General features: G+C 43.2%; 1 protein-coding gene across 14 annotated transcripts in view; it reads left to right on the forward strand.

Annotated features, from left to right (window-relative positions):
- HDAC4 (histone deacetylase 4) overlaps positions 1 to 17,814 on the forward strand; it is a 269,534-nt gene that overhangs the window by 227,991 nt on the left and 23,729 nt on the right. For all 14 annotated transcript variants that reach the window (XM_087731761.1, XM_087731766.1, XM_087731763.1 and 11 more), the window contains 6 exons: positions 740 to 786; positions 9,024 to 9,131; positions 9,684 to 9,739; positions 12,008 to 12,095; positions 13,425 to 13,544; positions 15,744 to 15,841. In XM_087731761.1, the coding sequence (XP_087587887.1) occupies positions 740 to 786; positions 9,024 to 9,131; positions 9,684 to 9,739; positions 12,008 to 12,095; positions 13,425 to 13,544; positions 15,744 to 15,841 (517 nt within the window). The remainder of the gene's footprint in view (positions 1 to 739; positions 787 to 9,023; positions 9,132 to 9,683; positions 9,740 to 12,007; positions 12,096 to 13,424; positions 13,545 to 15,743; positions 15,842 to 17,814) is intronic.

Below are 17,814 nucleotides of genomic sequence, written 5' to 3' on the forward strand. Positions count from 1 at the left end.
CTCCCTGTTTGCCTGTGGTGTGCAGACACATGTACAAGTCATGTATGTAGGGTGGTGATGGATACGAGACAGTGTGCTCTTTTTTAAGTATACAGTTTATAAACCTGCAGAATTTTGCACAGTGGATAATTTGCTCATAAGCAAGCCCAGAAAGTGATGTTACAATTCTTACAGATGCAAAATTAGCCCTACAGATGTTTTTCTCGATTTTTCTCAAATTCTTAATGCTGGGTCTGCTCTTTCAGTCAAAACACGTTCTGTTTCTCACCACCGGTTTATTTTTTGTCTTCATCTTTTATGAATCTCATGCACTCCAAAGTCTACTAGTAACTGTGCAGATGGCTGATAATTAAGGTGCTTTTATGATTTCCTATCCTCCTTCAGTTGAAAGGGGTTAAAATGTTCATCTGAGAAGACATGCTGAGCAGTTGTTGGTAACATCTCAATCATTTATAGTCAGCATGACTGCTTGAAATGTAGGATAGCACACAAACCTTGCATAAAAATAAGTGATTTATAGGAGGCTTTTATATTGGAAAGGCTTTTGAACAAGCCCAAGTGTGTATATTGTGTATGTATGCGTTGTAATCTAACAGCGTTGGCTGTGTATTTTCTGAAAATTGCAAGAAAATCCCACTCTGTTACTGTGTTCAGAAAGTTTGCAGCGTTGCCATAAAATTGGACCAAAATCTGGTGAACTTTGACTTTTTGACCTACTGAGTATGTTTTTTTCCTACAGGTTCTCTAACGTCGATGTTTGTCAGGCTTCCTTGCGGTGGTGTCGGGGTGAGTACTCTCTTTAATGTGTAAATAATGTCCTGTTTGTTCTCCCAGTCCCGTTGGTAACAAAAATTGTTGCTTTGCATTCCATCAAGTCGGTAATTGCAACCAAATGTTACCCATAAACAGGGTCTGCCTGGGGTGCGGGGTTGCAGCGACAGCCTCACGTGCCTTTCTTCAAAAGCAGCGTGAAGATTTTTAAACTATTTTGGAGTGCCGAAGTGTGTGTGACATTCATAGGCATGTTTCGTCTCTGGCTTTTAGGAGGAGAAACCTCATTTCCCAGGCAGTGATGTTTAATGACTTAGAGGTTACTACATTTGAAAGCAACCCTTGAATCCAAAAATGCTTTCTACATAGAAAGCAAGATGTGCTTTTCATGCTGTTCATGCTGCGTAGGTGTTTCATCTTCAGTATTTATACTTTAGAGCTGCCTGCCTCCTCGTGCAGGTGGAAAACATATTAATAAAATAGTGATATTGGATGACAATATTTGGGAAGTTCCTGTAAATAGTAAGTTGCTGTATTTGTGTCTGGGCTACATTACTATCCTCGAATGAAATGTCTCGGAGGTTACGCAGCACAAGGGAGCTGCAGTCTTCGGTATTTGGCATCTTTCATTTCTCGAGCTCCAGGACAATCACACATGAATTCTGAAGGAGGTGACTAAAATACTGCTCCGTCCGTCACAGAAAAGCTGAACATTAGTTTTCATCTGTCAAGATTCCATATAATAAAAAGACTTTTTTTGTTGTTGTTTGTTCCCATAAGGCTGGAAAAAAACCAAATACCATTCAAATACCTCGTGTTGAAGGTTTGTGTTGTTGTTTTCCTTTGAAGCCTGAAAACTTGAAAGTTTTCCTTTCAAGTCAGACTTTCTGCTCTAAAGTTTCTGTGGAGGGTGACAGTATAGAAAATCTCAGAGAACAGGAAGGGAAAAGAATGAGAAGAGACAATAAAAGGCATTGTGTTTGAAAATTCACAGTGGTAGTTCTTATGCATAATTGTAGCTCGTGAGGTTCAATTTAGAGGTCTGGATTCTGTTATGGAAATGAAACAAAATTGTTTTCTTCCTGAGTCTTTGCAAAATCGCTGCTTTGAAAATTATCCCGTCAAAAAAAAAAAAAAAGAATAATCGGCGTTTATTCATACCGCCACCACTGAGCACTCGTAGAGATATTTTATTTGTATTGTATGCTGCAGTCTCCTAATTCATGGCAAATTTTTGGCTAGAGTTTAAAAGGTTTGGATTTACTCTGCCCTCCAGTCAGGCATGCCATTCAAAGCAAAAATTATCATTCGCAAATGAAGACTGAATGGTAACAAGTACAGACAGTGCCTGAGCCTAGCGTGGTCCCAGAAGTCTTGCATTAAATCCTAAATCAAGGCAGGAAACGCCACAGTGCTGGTATTATCGATACGCTCGTAATAAAGATAGCATTTGCAGTTAACTTGCTGGCTGGTTGTCTCCACAGACCCTTAAATATTAAGTAAAACATTTGCTGACTTTTGTAGTGTTTTAGCAATCCCAACAGATATTTTAATGTTTTCTAGGAAAAGCTTTTTAAAACCAGTACTTTACTGGTAATCAACTACATGATGGTCAGATTTTTCATAAAAAAGGATTTCTGTTGTTTTGCTTGGTTTTCCTTCCCCAGTTACCTTGGGATACAGTGCCAACTATTTGTGTACTTCTGCTGCTCTTGTGGCTGATGCAGGAAAACATGGTCTTCATTGCTTTTGGGATGCATTTCTAATTAGTATATACACCCCAGCCGTATATCTGTAGGGAAAAGATTGGCTATAGCATTTTAAGTGTTTTGCACTTGCATGTGCTCTGGATGGGTTTAAACGTAGACCATCTCCTTTGGGGTAGGAGAGACATATGGTGATCTCACAAGGTCCTTTCGACCCTGCTTCCTACTGTCTTTCGAAGTGTGAGATTTGTCAAGAAAGCTGGCTTAGCAGCATGGTATGTTTATTGAAGAAATAGAGGGGAAAACTGTAGTCTTTGTTAGCATGCCAGTTCTCTGAGACAAGTTGCTCTTGATTTGATTTGCTATGGGAAACTGTTGGAAGAAGCCCTATAGTGGGATCTTAGCTGGGGCCACAGAGCACGCCTTTCAGTAGCATATGAAAACCAAATTATTTTTTGCACCAAAGAGGATGACAAGACATTTTTTGAGATGCATGTAATTTTTTTTTTTTTTGAGGAAATCAGGAAAAAATTAAAAAATCAGAGCCTGGGGTAAAACATCAGTTATGATGAGTTTTTGTGCAAGAGGAGGTGTAATGTAAATCTGAGAAGTTTCTGGGATGACTGCTGGGAGACTGAGTCCTTGTTGTGGTATAATGAAATTATTTCAAATTGTTCTAGCAAGAGAGTTTACGTGGTGTTTTTCTGTTGTTGCTTAGCAGGCCATTTTCAGGCTGCAAGGTCATCATATAGTTTTTTTGCATGATGGATTTTTATTTAGACTCTCCCTTGTTCAAGATTACCAGGTTGTCAGAGCATTACTCATTGCTGAGCAGTAATCAGTCTCTATTTTATCTTTTTCTTACAAGTTGAGAAGGTTGTGGAGAGGCAGCCCTGGTGCTGTAAGAAGTTTGTGTGGGCTCCAGTCACTTCATACTGGTAAATACTTTCCTGATGATGAAGGAACATCAGGTGCATGTGATGATCAGACCACCTGTAGGATATCATCTTGACTACCAATGATTTGTAGCCCAGGTTTGAAAGAGAAAGGATTTATTTCAGCAGCGGTTTTGTTTTCTCCGACTTTGTCACTTAATGATAAGTGCAGTCTAGGGGGTGTTTGATGGGTCTTTCCATTCAGCTCACCACGACGCTAGACAGCTTTCCAGTTGGCTGACTGCTTCGTAAGGAGGATTTTCCTGGGAGAGCTTGATACTGGTCTGCCAAATGCTTTCCAGGGGGCAAACATGATGCCATAAAGAAAAAAAAAAAGTTTTTAAAAATTGGTAGAATAAAGTGGGACCCGTCCTCTTTTGGATTTATCACTGGTTAGAAGATAGGAAGTAGTGATTGGAATTACAATCCCCCAGAAATCTATGTATTCACTGAAATGTTGCAATGCAGGGGATGAGTCATAAGCAAGTGTCCTTTACTGATGGTATTAAATTTATTTGGGGTCATCAAAGCGAAAGCTGCCTGCAAAGACATACAGCTAGTGTCATGATAATGAGAAACTAAATAGTAAAGTAGCATATGAAGTTCAGTGTTGGATGCAAAATAATCCCTGGGGGTGGGAGAGGGACTGGTCTGCAGCAGGTAAAAGCTGAATGATTGCTGTTCCTTACAATTCAGGAGCTGTGGGTGTCAGATGAAATTATGGGCTGGAAAGCTTGAAACCAAGTTCTTTTTCTGCAAACAATTAAACGCTGTTCTCTTCCGTAGCAGATGTTATGTAGATTAAAAGAATAGATGGATCTGAAAGGTGATGTAGAGCAGTTTATGGGGGAGAAGCCCTTGAAGAGCTGTTAAGCGGCAGGATGAAGGATGAAGTCTGGAGCTTGGGCAACCATGAATTCTTCTTACCAGCAAGCGAGACAAAGTTAAAGAGTGAAAGAGCAGGAAAAAGTTTAGAGCAAATTGCTTCATCGCATACCACCTTTTGATCTCTCTCTTCAAAAACTAAGTCACAGTGTCTCAAAATCAGTGAGAAAAGGGTAAATTTGTTCCCTGGTGCTTGGAAACTCTTGTCGGTGGTTTGTTTTCATATTTTTTTTTCCTCATTGGTTTGTTTTATATGAGGAAGCCTTCATATCACTGTAGCTGACGCTAACAAACCTCCTCCCATCTGTAGATGTCTGATCCTAGTGGGAAAGAAAGAAAGCACAGAAGCAGTTACATCAACAGATGTGAGCTCTGATTTAAACAACAGTAATTTATTCCTGCTGATCTTTAGCAGCATCTGCAAGTGCAGTATGTGGTATTTTTACTTGGGATGTTACCTTCACTTCTCTGCAGCACACACTCTTTTCTTAATCTATGATTTACATGCACCACAGCATTACCTAATCCAGGATAATTAGAAGAAGATTTTGGAGAAAGGAGTTTGAGCTTTGAAAATCTGCAAAATAGTTCCAGCATACTTATATCCAAATTCTTCAAAACACTCAAAGACTTGATCTTATGATAGCTAATAACTTTGTTTTCTTTCGTGTGTAGTATTTTCTTTTGCTGTGCACATTCTAAAAATATCTAAAGATCTAGGGCCTTAAAAAATGTTCTTAATGTTTTTGATCTCTTCCAGAGTATGTTATTCTATTTTTGGTTGTAAGGTCTTGATTAGAGTTTCTAAAAATCTTTACCTGTGCAAGCAAAGTACATTATCACAGAGCAGAGACAAGGAAAAGGACTTCTGTGGAGTGTAAATGAGAAGAGACTAATTAGCAAGTCTTAGAAGAACAAAATGTGAGCACAGTTATTTAATCAGTGCTTTAGAGCAGTAGGAGATGTGGTTAGGTAAAGACAACTCGCTGGCAGCGCCGATGGTGTGTGCTGCTGTTGCCTAAGCGTGATGATGAGCAGTGATGAGGGATGAGTAGAACTCTTTTCGTTCCCCTTCGCTTTGCAGAGCTGGAGCTGCTGTGCAACTTGTTTCCACCTGCCCTGACACTTAATTTCTTATCTGCATAGCTCTTCAGCTAAAGAAAAGATTAGAATAATGAAACCTTTTGTAAGACCTTTCTCATTTCATTTTTAAATAGCTGCACGTTTAGTATACAGCATAGTATACAGTTTGAGTAGGAACCTAATCGTGTATATTAATAAAGACTTCAAGTTATAAGGAAAAAAAACTCTTTCAGGTTTCACCCTGAAACATCTTAGACGTTCCTTGTAGAAGAGAACCGGCGTCAAGCTGTTGACCCTTCCCCGTCTGCATTCCCTCATCATTTTCTAATAACAGTACGTGCTGTGAAGGTTAAGAGCCTGCAGCAGGTCCTAAGCACTGAAGTCCCTCTCCCCACCTCTAAAGGAGCCCTCTCCTACGGGTTCATCTAGCAGAAACAGCAGCTTCTTTATTGGAATGAGCAAAGCATTAATATTATTCTCAAGAAGACGAGTGTGCTGACCAGGACAACCGCTCTTCATCCAGCAGCGGCAGATGTGGAAGACTCAGTGTCTCTGATGCAGTTGTATCCTCCAGCTCGGGAGAAAAAAGAGAAGTATACACTGTTGGATCAACAGAAGGCAAGAAATATGCTTCCTCTCTCCGTAAAGTCCTTCCAGATGGTAAGGCTTGATGTGCTGTCCCAGCAACAACTCCTGTGATGGCAGCTACATCAAAGAGCTTATAGGCAGGGAAAGCCAAATAGCGTCTCCCCTGTAATGAACTTCAGAATTCAGGAATGATGGAGGGGTCAACAGCAGCCTGTGCACCAAACAGCAGCAGCTTCAGAGCTGGAGAGCAGTCCAGCTCAGGGCCACATTAGTAACATTTTCCACCATGGCAGAGTCTACACCCCCCTGCTGCAGAGCACTGATGGCTTCAGTGGGACTGTTCAAACACTTACAGTCACACAGATGATGAAGTGCTGCTTTGGAATAGGGCCCAGGGGTCTCCAGATATCCGTTCCAGCGAAGGTGTCTGGGTGTTAAATCCTTATCTTGGGGATGTTTGCACATGGGATGGGGCAGTCGAGAGCTTGCAGGTGGCAATAGACATCTCTGGATCCAGTCCTCCTCCTGCTGGGGAGCTGAGTGTGAGGACATGGCAGTCCTTGAAACTAGCTTCTAAATCACAGGTGGAATGCTTTTTTCTAAGTACTTAATTTCTTTCTGCAGAAATAATAATTCTTTATAATCACTCTGTCTTGCCCTCCTCGTTCTTCTTGAAATGCTGCCAACACGAGCCCAGTTTCTGCAGGCATCAAAGGGCCTGAACGTGGCGGTGCTTGGCTCAGGCACTGGTGACTTCTGCGTGCTTTATGGGGAAGGCTGACACAAACAGATGTCTGAGGAGATCCGAGGGTCTGTTAGTCCCTTAGGTAAAGCCATGCTTAGGACATGTGAATTTTGGTTTTTTTGTATTTCCATTCCTCCGATGCCTCACGGTGAATGAAGATGGCCCTCTGCAATTCTGCATCCATGGAAGGGGCCTGGTACTTGCTTTGGCCGGGCAGAGAGGGAAGCTCTTAGCTACTGGTATCCTGCAGCATTTTCTTTCAAGACCAAGAAAGATGGATTAGATATGCTCAGCCCAGACTGCACAGTGCAGCTGTATCTCACTTGAGCATTGAGACCAAAGGCACTGAGGTAGTCAGCTCTTAGCAAAAGGCAAGTAGATGTTCTCTGTTGTATACATCATGAGTGTCTCCCATTCACAGATACTGGGGGAGAGGATCTGAGGATGAAGACTGCTGGATCCCCTGAGGGAAGGTAGCAGTGTCATCCTGATTGCAAAGCACATTGGCCATCCCATAAGGTTTTTACAGGACTGCTGACGAGGAGCCCAAAGATGGACCCTCGCAGAGCACTGATGTGCTGGTCAGTAGGGAGGAGAAGCAGCTTGGTGGTCTTCCTGCCTTACTAGGGGCTTTTGGAGGGACATGGTCAGATCAGTCCCATCTCCTGCACATGTGCAGTACTGATCCAAGACTCCTGGCGGTGTCATGCATAACTTGGACCCCATTGCACTTCTGTTCTCATGTTACTGCCCAAATTTATGGGGGCCTGGGGGGGGCCTTGTACCACAAATAGTCACTGTAGGGCTTTTCCACCAATGCAGTGGCTTTCACCAGGGTGTGAGACAGTGCACGTATTGCCAGCATTACCACAGATGTTTTTTTGGTATTCTCCGAATGTTTTCTGGGTTTACTGTGACTTCAAAACCATCCTCGAGGCAGATGCTGCCAGAAGCCATCCGTGATAACAGGCCTGGGACGATTTCCACTGGCTTTAGCACAGCCGTGAAGGAGGTGGATCAATATCGTGTGGGGCGACTTGCATCTCCCTGCAGCTCAGTGAGCAGACTGGATGCCAGACAAAACAAATAATCTTTCTTTCCTTCTCCTTTGCCATTGTTTCCATAAATACACTCAACACAGAGTAATATGTGAAAAATAGCTGGTGATCCTTTACATGGAGAAATGTTACAATTATCCTATGATGTTCCCAGGCAGCCGAGCTGTCCTGACATGGGACAGTCTCAGCAGTCTGGCTTTTGCAAAGGCTGTGACTGGCAAGAAGCAAACAAGCTTGGCTTTCATCACTGCGTGCAAGATGGCTGAGGGTGCAGCAGAGGAGATCCAGAGCTTCAGCCTGGAAACAGTCCCCCTGGGAGCCATCCCTCCCCCTCTGCTCTCTGCTGAGTCGCGGCTGAACGGCAGTAAAAAAAAGAACAGGCATTTCATCGCATGTCCGCAAACTGATCTTGTCTTTGTATGGTTTTGGGGATGAATGTGGTAAAAGCAAATGCTTCTCGCTTTTTGTTTAAATTAGGTCGTGATCTCATATAATAATGACACGGGGATGTCTGCAGAATGCCTTGCCTTGCCTTTGGCCTATTTGCACATTTTCAGGGGGAAAATATAGAGGATGCTGGTCCTGTCAGATATTTAGCGTTGAAGTAAATGTCTCCAGTCAACAGCTAGATGTTGAAGGTCTGTTGTTAGCTTTGATGAGACAGCGTTGATCTTATGGTTCCCCAGGGAAGCTGCTGTCAGCGTAACCTTACCCTGGCAGTCCTGGGCAGGCATCCTTTAAATGTCTATTATTAAACATCCTTCTTTATCATGGTTTTTTTTATTATTATTATTTTATAGAATCATTAAATGATTTTGTAAACCTTCTTATTTCATCTAGGATCAGTTTCCTCCAGCAATTAAAGAGAAATACTGATACCAGGGTGTTGGTAGGTGTATTAGTAGGAGACACCTGCAAATTTACAGTGCTTGAGATGCTGAATTTGCTCCGCTGTTGTGGCACTGACCCTTTAGCATTGCAGAGCTGTTGCAAATGTTTATCTCTTGAGTGTCGTTTGGTTGGATGGACACTCGGTAGCGGTGATGTTACAGTCATCGGTGGGGTTCCAGCCCTCGTACTGCCAGCTCTGCAATTTAATGCATTTAAAATGAATGCATTTAAATGTAATGCATTTAAAGCATTTAATGCATTTAGTCATTTAATGCCTATGAATAACTTCCTTATAAAACACAGGTCTCTTTCCTGGCTCTCCTCATTGCTCCTAAGCCTGATTCCTATGTGTCTCTATTAGGTCGACAGTGACACAATTTGGAATGAAGTTCACTCGTCCGGTGCCGCTCGCCTGGCCGTGGGCTGTGTCATTGAGCTCGTTTTCAAAGTAGCCACGGGAGAACTGAAGGTTGGTATGAAAATAACACTTGGCTTTGATATAGGCTCTGTACAGGACTCTGCTCAGGGCTGTGTTATGCAGGAGGTCCAGTTAGCTTCATTTTAATGGCACCATCTGGCTTTAGTCATAAAAATCTTTGAGGATATCAGCAAGTGAACAACAGACTCCTGGTGAATGTTCTTACGCACCGATTAAAAGAAGAAAGAAACCAGAGCAGCAAATGAAATCACTATTCCAGTGTTATCTGAGGGTCTTGCTCTTGACTTCAGCTGGGCCAGCCCGTTTGCTGTTTCAGTGACCTCATGCAGAATATTTTTTTTACCCTGAATGGAAGGAAATGCTGTACCAACCAGTTTCCATAAAATTCATGTGAACTTTTTTTCCCCTCCAAAACAAGGGAGAGCATCATCTACTGCTATGGTCTTGTGAGAAAACCATCGAGAACAACTACATAGTTCCAAAGCAGAATTAACGCTTCTGGCTGCAACCTCTGCATCCGTCTTTGTGCAATAAACCTTCCTTTCTGTCTCACTTCTTCGTTTTCTAATTTTTTGTGTTTAGAATGGATTTGCTGTTGTTCGGCCTCCAGGTCACCACGCAGAAGAGAGCACACCCATGTAAGTATGCATATGTGCTTTATCAGCTTGCTTCAGTGTTCGTCTGTTCTGTGATCAGCAGCTGGAAATTAGAAAGGTTGTTAGTTTAATATTGCAGAATTTCTTGCTTATTGATATGCAAGACAGTCTTGTATTCAAAGGTCCCAGTAATTCTCTGGAAGAGGGCAAAATCCTGCTTAGTGGTTCCGGGTGGGTATTTTTTAGCAGGAATCAGCATTAAAGTCATGCTTTGAAAAAGCACTGATGCTTTTATTTGCTTTACTCTTGTGAATTGTTTTAAATTGAATGTTGATGGCTCATCCAATGTGAGGAAAGCAAGGGTACGCAACTAATAGTAGTAATAGCAAACTTAACTGTGTCCTGGGGTCACAATACTTCATTAGGAGAGTGTCAGAGTGGGAAGGCTTCGCAAAGCAAAAGCTGAAGTCGGGCATCTTGCATGTGATTTAATATAGCAGGGGTTTTGCCATCAGACTGTTTCCAAATCAGGGTCCCATGCATAAATCATGTTGGCTTTGTGTATCTGGCTTAATGTGTGCTGAGGTTTCATGTCTTGGGTGCTTCAGCACTCTTTGGTGGGAGATAGAATGATAGAATCATTTAGGTTGGAAAAGACCTTTAAGATCATCAAGTCCAACCATTAACCTAGCACTGCCAAGTCCACCACTAAACCATGTCCCTAAGCACCACATCTACCAGTCTTTTAAATACCTCCAGGGATGGAGACTCAACCACTTCCTTGGGCAGCCTGTTCCAGTGCTTGATAACACTTCTGGTGAAGAAATTTTTCCTAATATCCAGCCTAAACTTCCCCTGGCACAGCTTGAGGCCTTTTCCTCTTGTCCTATCGCTTGTTACTTGGGAGAAGAGACCGACCCCCACCTCGCTACAGCCTCCTTTCAGGTAGTTGTAGAGAGCAATAAGGTCTCCCCTCAGACTCCTCTTCTCCAGGCTAAACAACCCCAGCTCCCTCAGCTGCTCGTCATAAGACTTTTCTCTAGACCCTTCACCAGCTTCGTTGCCCTTCTTTGGACATGCTCCAGCACCTCGATGTCCTTCTTGTAGTCAGGGGCCCAAAACTGAACACAGTACTCGAGGTGCAGCAGTGCCAAGTATGGGCGGACGATCCCTTCCCTAGTCCTGCTGGCCACACTATTTCTAATACAAGCCAGAATGCTGTTGGCCTTCTTGGCCACCTGGGCACATTGCTGGCTAATATTCAGCTGGCTGTCCACCAACACCCCCAGATCCTCTTCTGGGGGGTAACGTTGCATTCTGTAGTGTTGCATGGGGTTGTTGTGACCCAACTGCAGGACCCAGCACTTAGCCTTGTTGAACCTCATACAGTTGGCCTCAGCCCATCGATCCAGCCTGTCCAAGTCCCTCTGTAGGGCCTTCCTACCCTCCAGGAGATCAACATTCCTGCCCAACTTGGTGTTGTCTGCAACCTTACTGAGGGTGCACTCGATCCCCTCACCCAGGTCACTGATAAAGATATTAAATGGAACTGGCCCCAGTACTGAGCCCTGGGGAACACTGCTTGTGATCGGCCGCCAGCTGGATTTAACTCCATTCACCACAACTCTTTGGGCCCAGCTGTCATCCAGACAGGTTTTTACCCAGCAAAGAGTACACCTGTCCAAGCCGTGAGCAGCCAGTTTCTCCAGGAGAATGCTATGGGAAATGGTGTCAAAGGCTTTACTAAAGTCCAGGAGACAACACCCACAGCCTTTCCCTCATCCACTAAGCGGGTCACCTTGTTGTAGAAGGAGACCAGGTTAGTCAGTGAGGTTAGTCAATAGCAGATGAGTTCTTGCTGTTGAGCTCCCCTCAACCCAACATATTGAGGCCTCTCTGAGCATGTCTGCTCCCTTCCAGCTGATGCACTGTAGTGTTCCAGCCCTGGGTCCTTTCCCTTCCTTTCCCTCTCACTGCATCCTCTCCTTATCCGCTCCTGTCCCCTTCCTTCACATGCAGCGCTGATGGTCCCATGGACAGCTGGCACCCAGCAGCATCTCATTGCAGTGGGTTTGGACAAGTGTGAAATGTTCCCCATTTCCAGAGAGATTGCGAGACACCTGCTGCTGCGTGGCTATTTTGTGTTTCTAATTGAGCACATGTGCATCTTCCAGGGAGGAAAGAAGAGCGAAAGCAGAAGAAATGTCTTCCTACTGTGTTATATCTAAATGACTGATGCATTGGGACCAAGGAAAACTATAATTAACACCTTTCCTTTTTCTCTTTTCTCCCCCCTCTCATCACCTCCAGGGGTTTCTGCTATTTTAACTCCGTGGCAATCGCAGCTAAGCTGCTTCAGCAAAGACTGAACGTTAGCAAAATCCTTATAGTGGACTGGGTGAGTAAATGCTGGTTCTTACCCTTCAGGAGAGCAGTTGGAAATTTTTCTGTTTTTTTTTTTTTTTTCTTGCAAGGGCAACCCTGGCTTTGTAAGTCAGTGAAAAAAATGTTGCCTGTGGTCTGCAAGCCAAAATTTGTTTTTTAAAGTTTTTGTTTGGTTGGTTGGTTGGTTGTTTTTTTCATTAAAGTGTTTTTAATAAAAGAAATATTTCTTAAAGGGTCCATAGTTTTCAGAATAAAATTGTAATTAAGAAGCAGTTGCTTTCTAAAACAAGCCCATAACACAGTCTCAAGGATGGGTAACTGCAAACAGTGCTGAGTTTTCGTTATTTTTTTCTGAAGGTTTTTGACCTTAAGTGTTACAATCCATCCCAGTTTTCTTTTCAAGATGTGAGGACCGGTTACTGAGAGGGACAGGCTATCTGGCACGGCTTGACCATCAGTCTGGATGGTCTCAGTGTCCTGCCTCTGGTCCAGCGCAGCACTCTGTGCGAGTGGGCAGGCAGTCAAAAGCGATCTCTTAAATTGCAATAAGACAGTGAATACTCTGCACACAGCACAGCGGATTTGAGAAAGAGCTTTTTTGGGATTTTGCTATGGCGATGTATAGATTTAAAAATGTGCCTGATTGATTTTTATAGATTTAAAAATGTATTTATGTGGCTGTGAAGGCATTTGAGTTGCTGGGCATCATCCAAGAGTTTTGATTAGATTGCCACAAATTTCCCATGGGCTAGACCCACAAGTCAAAATGTATTTATTTGTCTTTTTGACCTACTGGATGGACATCCTTTTCCTCACTTCCCACCAACTGTTTTTCATGTCAGAAAGGGGCATTTTGAATACCCATCCTGTGTTTCTGCACTGAGTAGCAATGCAGTAGGAGATCTGGGTAATGAGTTTGTGTTGTTTAACCTTGTTGGGTCCAACACAACTTTGCTGGGCATTTGTATCAGTGGTCACCCCACAGACCGATTAAAGATGCAGATTTGGGGTAACTAATATAGTCTCTTCATCCTCCAAGACTGGGTATGAATCCACTTCTCTCCATCCAAGTAAATTGATCCTGTCCTCAGTTTTGATATATGCTTGAGATTGTGTTTATGCCCATTTATCCCATGTGTTAAAAAAGGAGTGTAACCTGAAGCCAGCTGTGCAAAGCAGGTTACTCTCATTTGCAATAAACTGCTACAGCTAGATCAGAGAAGTGCAGAAAATGAAGCACAACAGCAAAGAAAATTCCTTCAAATCCCAAGCTGATGGCTTTAATCTGCATTTTTACTACGGTACTAACCTCCCTCTCATAATGCAATCTCTGTCCCCGAAGGATGTTCACCATGGGAATGGTACTCAGCAAGCTTTCTACAATGATCCTAATGTTCTTTATATTTCACTACATCGCTATGATGATGGGAACTTCTTTCCAGGCAGTGGTGCTCCCGATGAGGTAAGAGAATAGATCGGCATAGCATCCATCCGTGTCTGGTAAGACCTTCTTGGGGCTGTGATTCATGTGCCCCCCAAAATCTCATGGAGCCTCCCAGGCAAGACTTGGAGAGAAGCTCCTGCCATCGCTCCCACACTCATGCTTGTTAGTGCCCCTTTGGGAGCACACTGCCCGGGTTTGTGCATTTGGTGCCTTCTCGTCCAAGTCCTAACAGCTGTGGGCATTGTGTCCTGCCCCGCAAGCTGGCCAGAAAGCGTGTGCCTTGGCTAAAGAGCAGAAAATGAGTTAATGCAATTAGGCTCCCCAGCCCTTATGGGAGAGCCTGTTCCAGAGGAGCCCTTTGCCAGCTGTCCCAGCACTCCATGTACTTTTCAAGAGTTCCCCTTTATAGATATAAGTTGTTTCTTAGATGCAGGAGGAACAGCATGTCTGTGGCTGTGCCACCGGCGCTTGGGTTTACTGACACAGCCTTGGAGCACATGCATCCCCCCTTCTCCTAGCCCTGCTGAGGCATCGCTCACTGCCACCGTTGCGTTCACATTGCACAGCCCCGACAGTGGGATATGAGCATCAGTCACTGATGCTGCTGGACCAGTTCCTGGTGGTGGCCTCAGAGCCTCCTGCAGAAGGGCCAGGCCAACAGAGGTGGGAGCCCTTTCTCCCTAAACTCTGGATGGATACTCCTACATGCATTGCATCCTTCTTTTCCCTCTAGGAAATATTGTCTTTCCAGAGTGATTTATCAAAGGGAAATTATATGAAATACTTAGTTTTGCGTACTCTGAGCACTCCAGATTTCATCTGAAAACTCCTAGAGTTCTTACCCTGTCAATTTTACATTTTCCTGTTCATCAAACATCTATGTTGCCATTTTGGTTTCTAAAGAAACTTAAACGTAATGTGATACTGTTTCATTGCCCTGTTGTGCGCTACTGTTGTAGTAAATAAACAGCAGCCCTTTACATCAGGCTTAATTTCTGCTTCAGGATATGCAAAAGTCTCAGACCTACTTTTTTTGCTGACCTTTTAATAATCTAGTAATCTGGTTTACAAAATATCTAGTATTGTAAGGAAACACTAGACTATCCACTTCATATTTACCATTTATAGTAATTTTTAGATGTGTCATTCCAGACCTAGTAAAACAAAGAATACAAAGGAAATTCAATTAAAGCCACAGATGGATAAATAACCCACTGTGGATGGATGAACCTACTGTGTTTTTCTACCAGCAGTATTTGCACTAATACAAGGAAGAATGTGCAATAAAAGCCCTGCAGCTTTATCTAGCCTGAATTATCTGGCTGTGTATTGTATAGCACATTAATTTTGGATTTTTTTTCATATGCAGAGACTGAAAAAAAAAAAACAAACCACAAAAACACAAAAACCAAACTCTGTGTGTAGGAGCTCAGAGCCCTGTGCAGAGCTGCCAATGGCTGGTGGCAGCAGATACTGCCCGGCTCCCTTGCTGTCCCCAAGGACCTGCAGCCCACGCTCACAGCCACTGCGCTCAGGCAGCTACGAGGTCCCTGCTTGATGAAGGGACTGAACACAGGCTTTTGGGTTTCAATATGAATGCAGAAAACATGGCCCTGCTTCTTGGCAAACAAATTACTAGAAAACCCTGGTTTATTTTTCGGTTTTCCCCTCAGGTATTTGCAGTCAGTGCAGATGGGAACGTTTGCAGTACATGCAAGGATGGGGATGTACTTGTATTTACCACCCACATGTCCCACAAGCAGCGAAAATTTCTTCTCTGTGAATCGTATTTTTCCCCAGCAGAGGGGGAGCTCGCTCTGATTAAAACTGTGGGTTTTTTCCCCCTGTTGCAACTGTAATGAAATATAAAATATGCTTCTGAATAAAACTGAAAACAAATTAAGGAAAGGTATTGCATGTAACACACTCTCCTGCAAAAGAGGAAGAGGATCCAGTTGATTATGAGGTGGTTTCGGGGTGAGCATCAGTCAAATACCGCTGGTCTACAGCTCCCGTAAAGATCAGAGCATGAAGGAGCTTTACTTTCACTCTTGTTTTGGGGACAGGTTGCTTTAGAGGGAAAAATTAACCTCACTACCACCAAGCTGTTGAATCAAAATCCATATTCAACTGGAAGAATATTAAGACAGCAGAGATGTGTTGCCAGAGTTCGCAGTTTCCGTATGTGTAATTAAGAGTACCATCTCCCTTTTTCAGGTTGGCACAGGAGCAGGAGTTGGTTTCAATGTTAACATGGCCTTTACTGGTGGCCTTGATCCACCAATGGGAGACACAGAATACTTAACTGCTTTCAGGTAATATTGAAGTTTTCCTCTTACAAACATAGTTTTTACCTAAACTGGGTTTCTTTTTCCTTGTGCTGTCCTCCTCAATCTTGAGTTTCTCTCTTGCGAAGTTTAGAAATACAAGATTTACATCTAGTTGCAGTTACTTTTTGAGTACCATAATAAAAATAAAGCTGAATTAAGTAGGATATTTCTGGCCATAAGAAGCGTGTCTGTGACGTTAGGGGATTGACATACTCACTGCTCAGCACTGATTGTTGCATGAATGTAAAATGTCAACTGATATGAATAAGCTCTTCTGGTTTTGGCTAAAAATCTTTTTACCTCTTTGGGGTGAGTATTTCTATGGGTAAACCCACTTGGATGGGGAGGGGAACCCAGAAAAACTTTTTAACAAGTCATCATGAGTTGAAACTTGAGAGTACAGCTGCCCCAAGGCTTGAGACACATTACTGTGCTGCAGATGATGGTACCCAACTTCTGGGCAAGTTGGCCATGCAGTCCCTCCCCTGCAAGAGCTCTGCTCACAACTCATACCACACCTCGCTCACAAGTGTACCTAGCAAAGGGACGTGGGCTTCTTTTGATAAGCTTTAGATTTTATTCACACAAGATATCGAATATGCCTGTTCCAGCCAACTGGAAATTTCAACAACTGAACTGTTGGTTTGTGCTTATCTTACTGGTTTCTGGTTTCTCCTCAGAAGCAGCATATTGTGTGTTATGAATAAAAATACAACCATCTCTTAAGTGTTACTCATCACTCACTGTCAGAGTGTGAATGAAGGCAAGCAAAGCTGTGGAGTTGAATTAATGTGTTGCTGGGATATCCTCCTTGATTAGCAGTAATAGTAAAGCCAGATATAAACCTCTGTGCTGGATTGTACAAACATATTCAAGCATGCTCCAAAAAACTGGCATCATTTGAGTCTCCAAATGGAGCAGGGGATGAAGCCACTTGTTGACTCACTTGTTCATGTCTTGCTGGTCTTATTGTCCTGCTCACCAAAGCATATGATACCTGAGGATCACAGGGCGGTATCTGCAGGGAATCGTTTGATCTGATCCTTAATTTCCTCCTCATATCAGCATCATCAGAAGAGATGTGTGAAGCAAAACACACGTTAGCTGATCTACGGTCATGCACGCCTAGGTCGTGGTCTCTCTGAGCAGCGTCACTACAGGAGCACTGCAAGAGTATGGGTTGACCATCATGCTGCTCTGAGCAGCTAATGGGCAGAATACCCCAACAGGGCGATTGTATGTCATTGGTGTTTTGGGGACTTGCTGCAAGCCTGGAGTGATGCATTTGTCTCCCAGAGTTGCAGAGAACGAGAAAATTAGTGAAAATTAACTATAGAAGCAACAGAATAACAAGATGAAACAAAGGCGGATCCCTGAGTAGAGGAGAACTTGTAAGTAATGTAGTAGTGAATAGAGGTCAGTGTGAGACCACACTTTCCTTTCTGATACTCTTTCCAGGAGAATGAATATAATTCTCTGACCTGCCAGATACATAGGCTGTATTTTTCTTAGAGACTGTCCTTCTCCTCCCCCTGCCTCCCCCGTGCTGTGGGTCCATCCTCTTCAACTGGCATCTTTTTTAATAATTATGGGTTGAAGTGGTTTTCTGTCCTCAAACCAGATTTAGTGCACTTCTGGCGACCACCCCGCATAAATTCAGGGAGACACACGCTTGCCAAAACATGGGATGCGCGTTTCTGGCGACAGGCAGATGGAATATCGCATTCATGGAATAGCATTAAATCTGGGAGCATTATTTGCTGTTCTTCCCTGTGCGCATATTTGTATTCCGTTATACTGAGCAAAAAGAGCTTTTACTCTTCAGCCTGCCATTAAAAAGCCTTCAAAGAATGTATACAATTTAAAATAACATCTAGTCAAATAACTGTCATTTGTCTCAATGTTTTATTCCTGTTACAGGAAAGCAGCACTTTCCTCCAAAGTGGAAGTCTGTTTAT

This window comes from Nipponia nippon, unplaced genomic scaffold, assembly GCF_047370975.1.
Source record: "Nipponia nippon isolate SJK-2023a ecotype South Korea unplaced genomic scaffold, ASM4737097v1 scaffold_5, whole genome shotgun sequence".
Classification (NCBI taxonomy): domain Eukaryota; kingdom Metazoa; phylum Chordata; class Aves; order Pelecaniformes; family Threskiornithidae; genus Nipponia; species Nipponia nippon.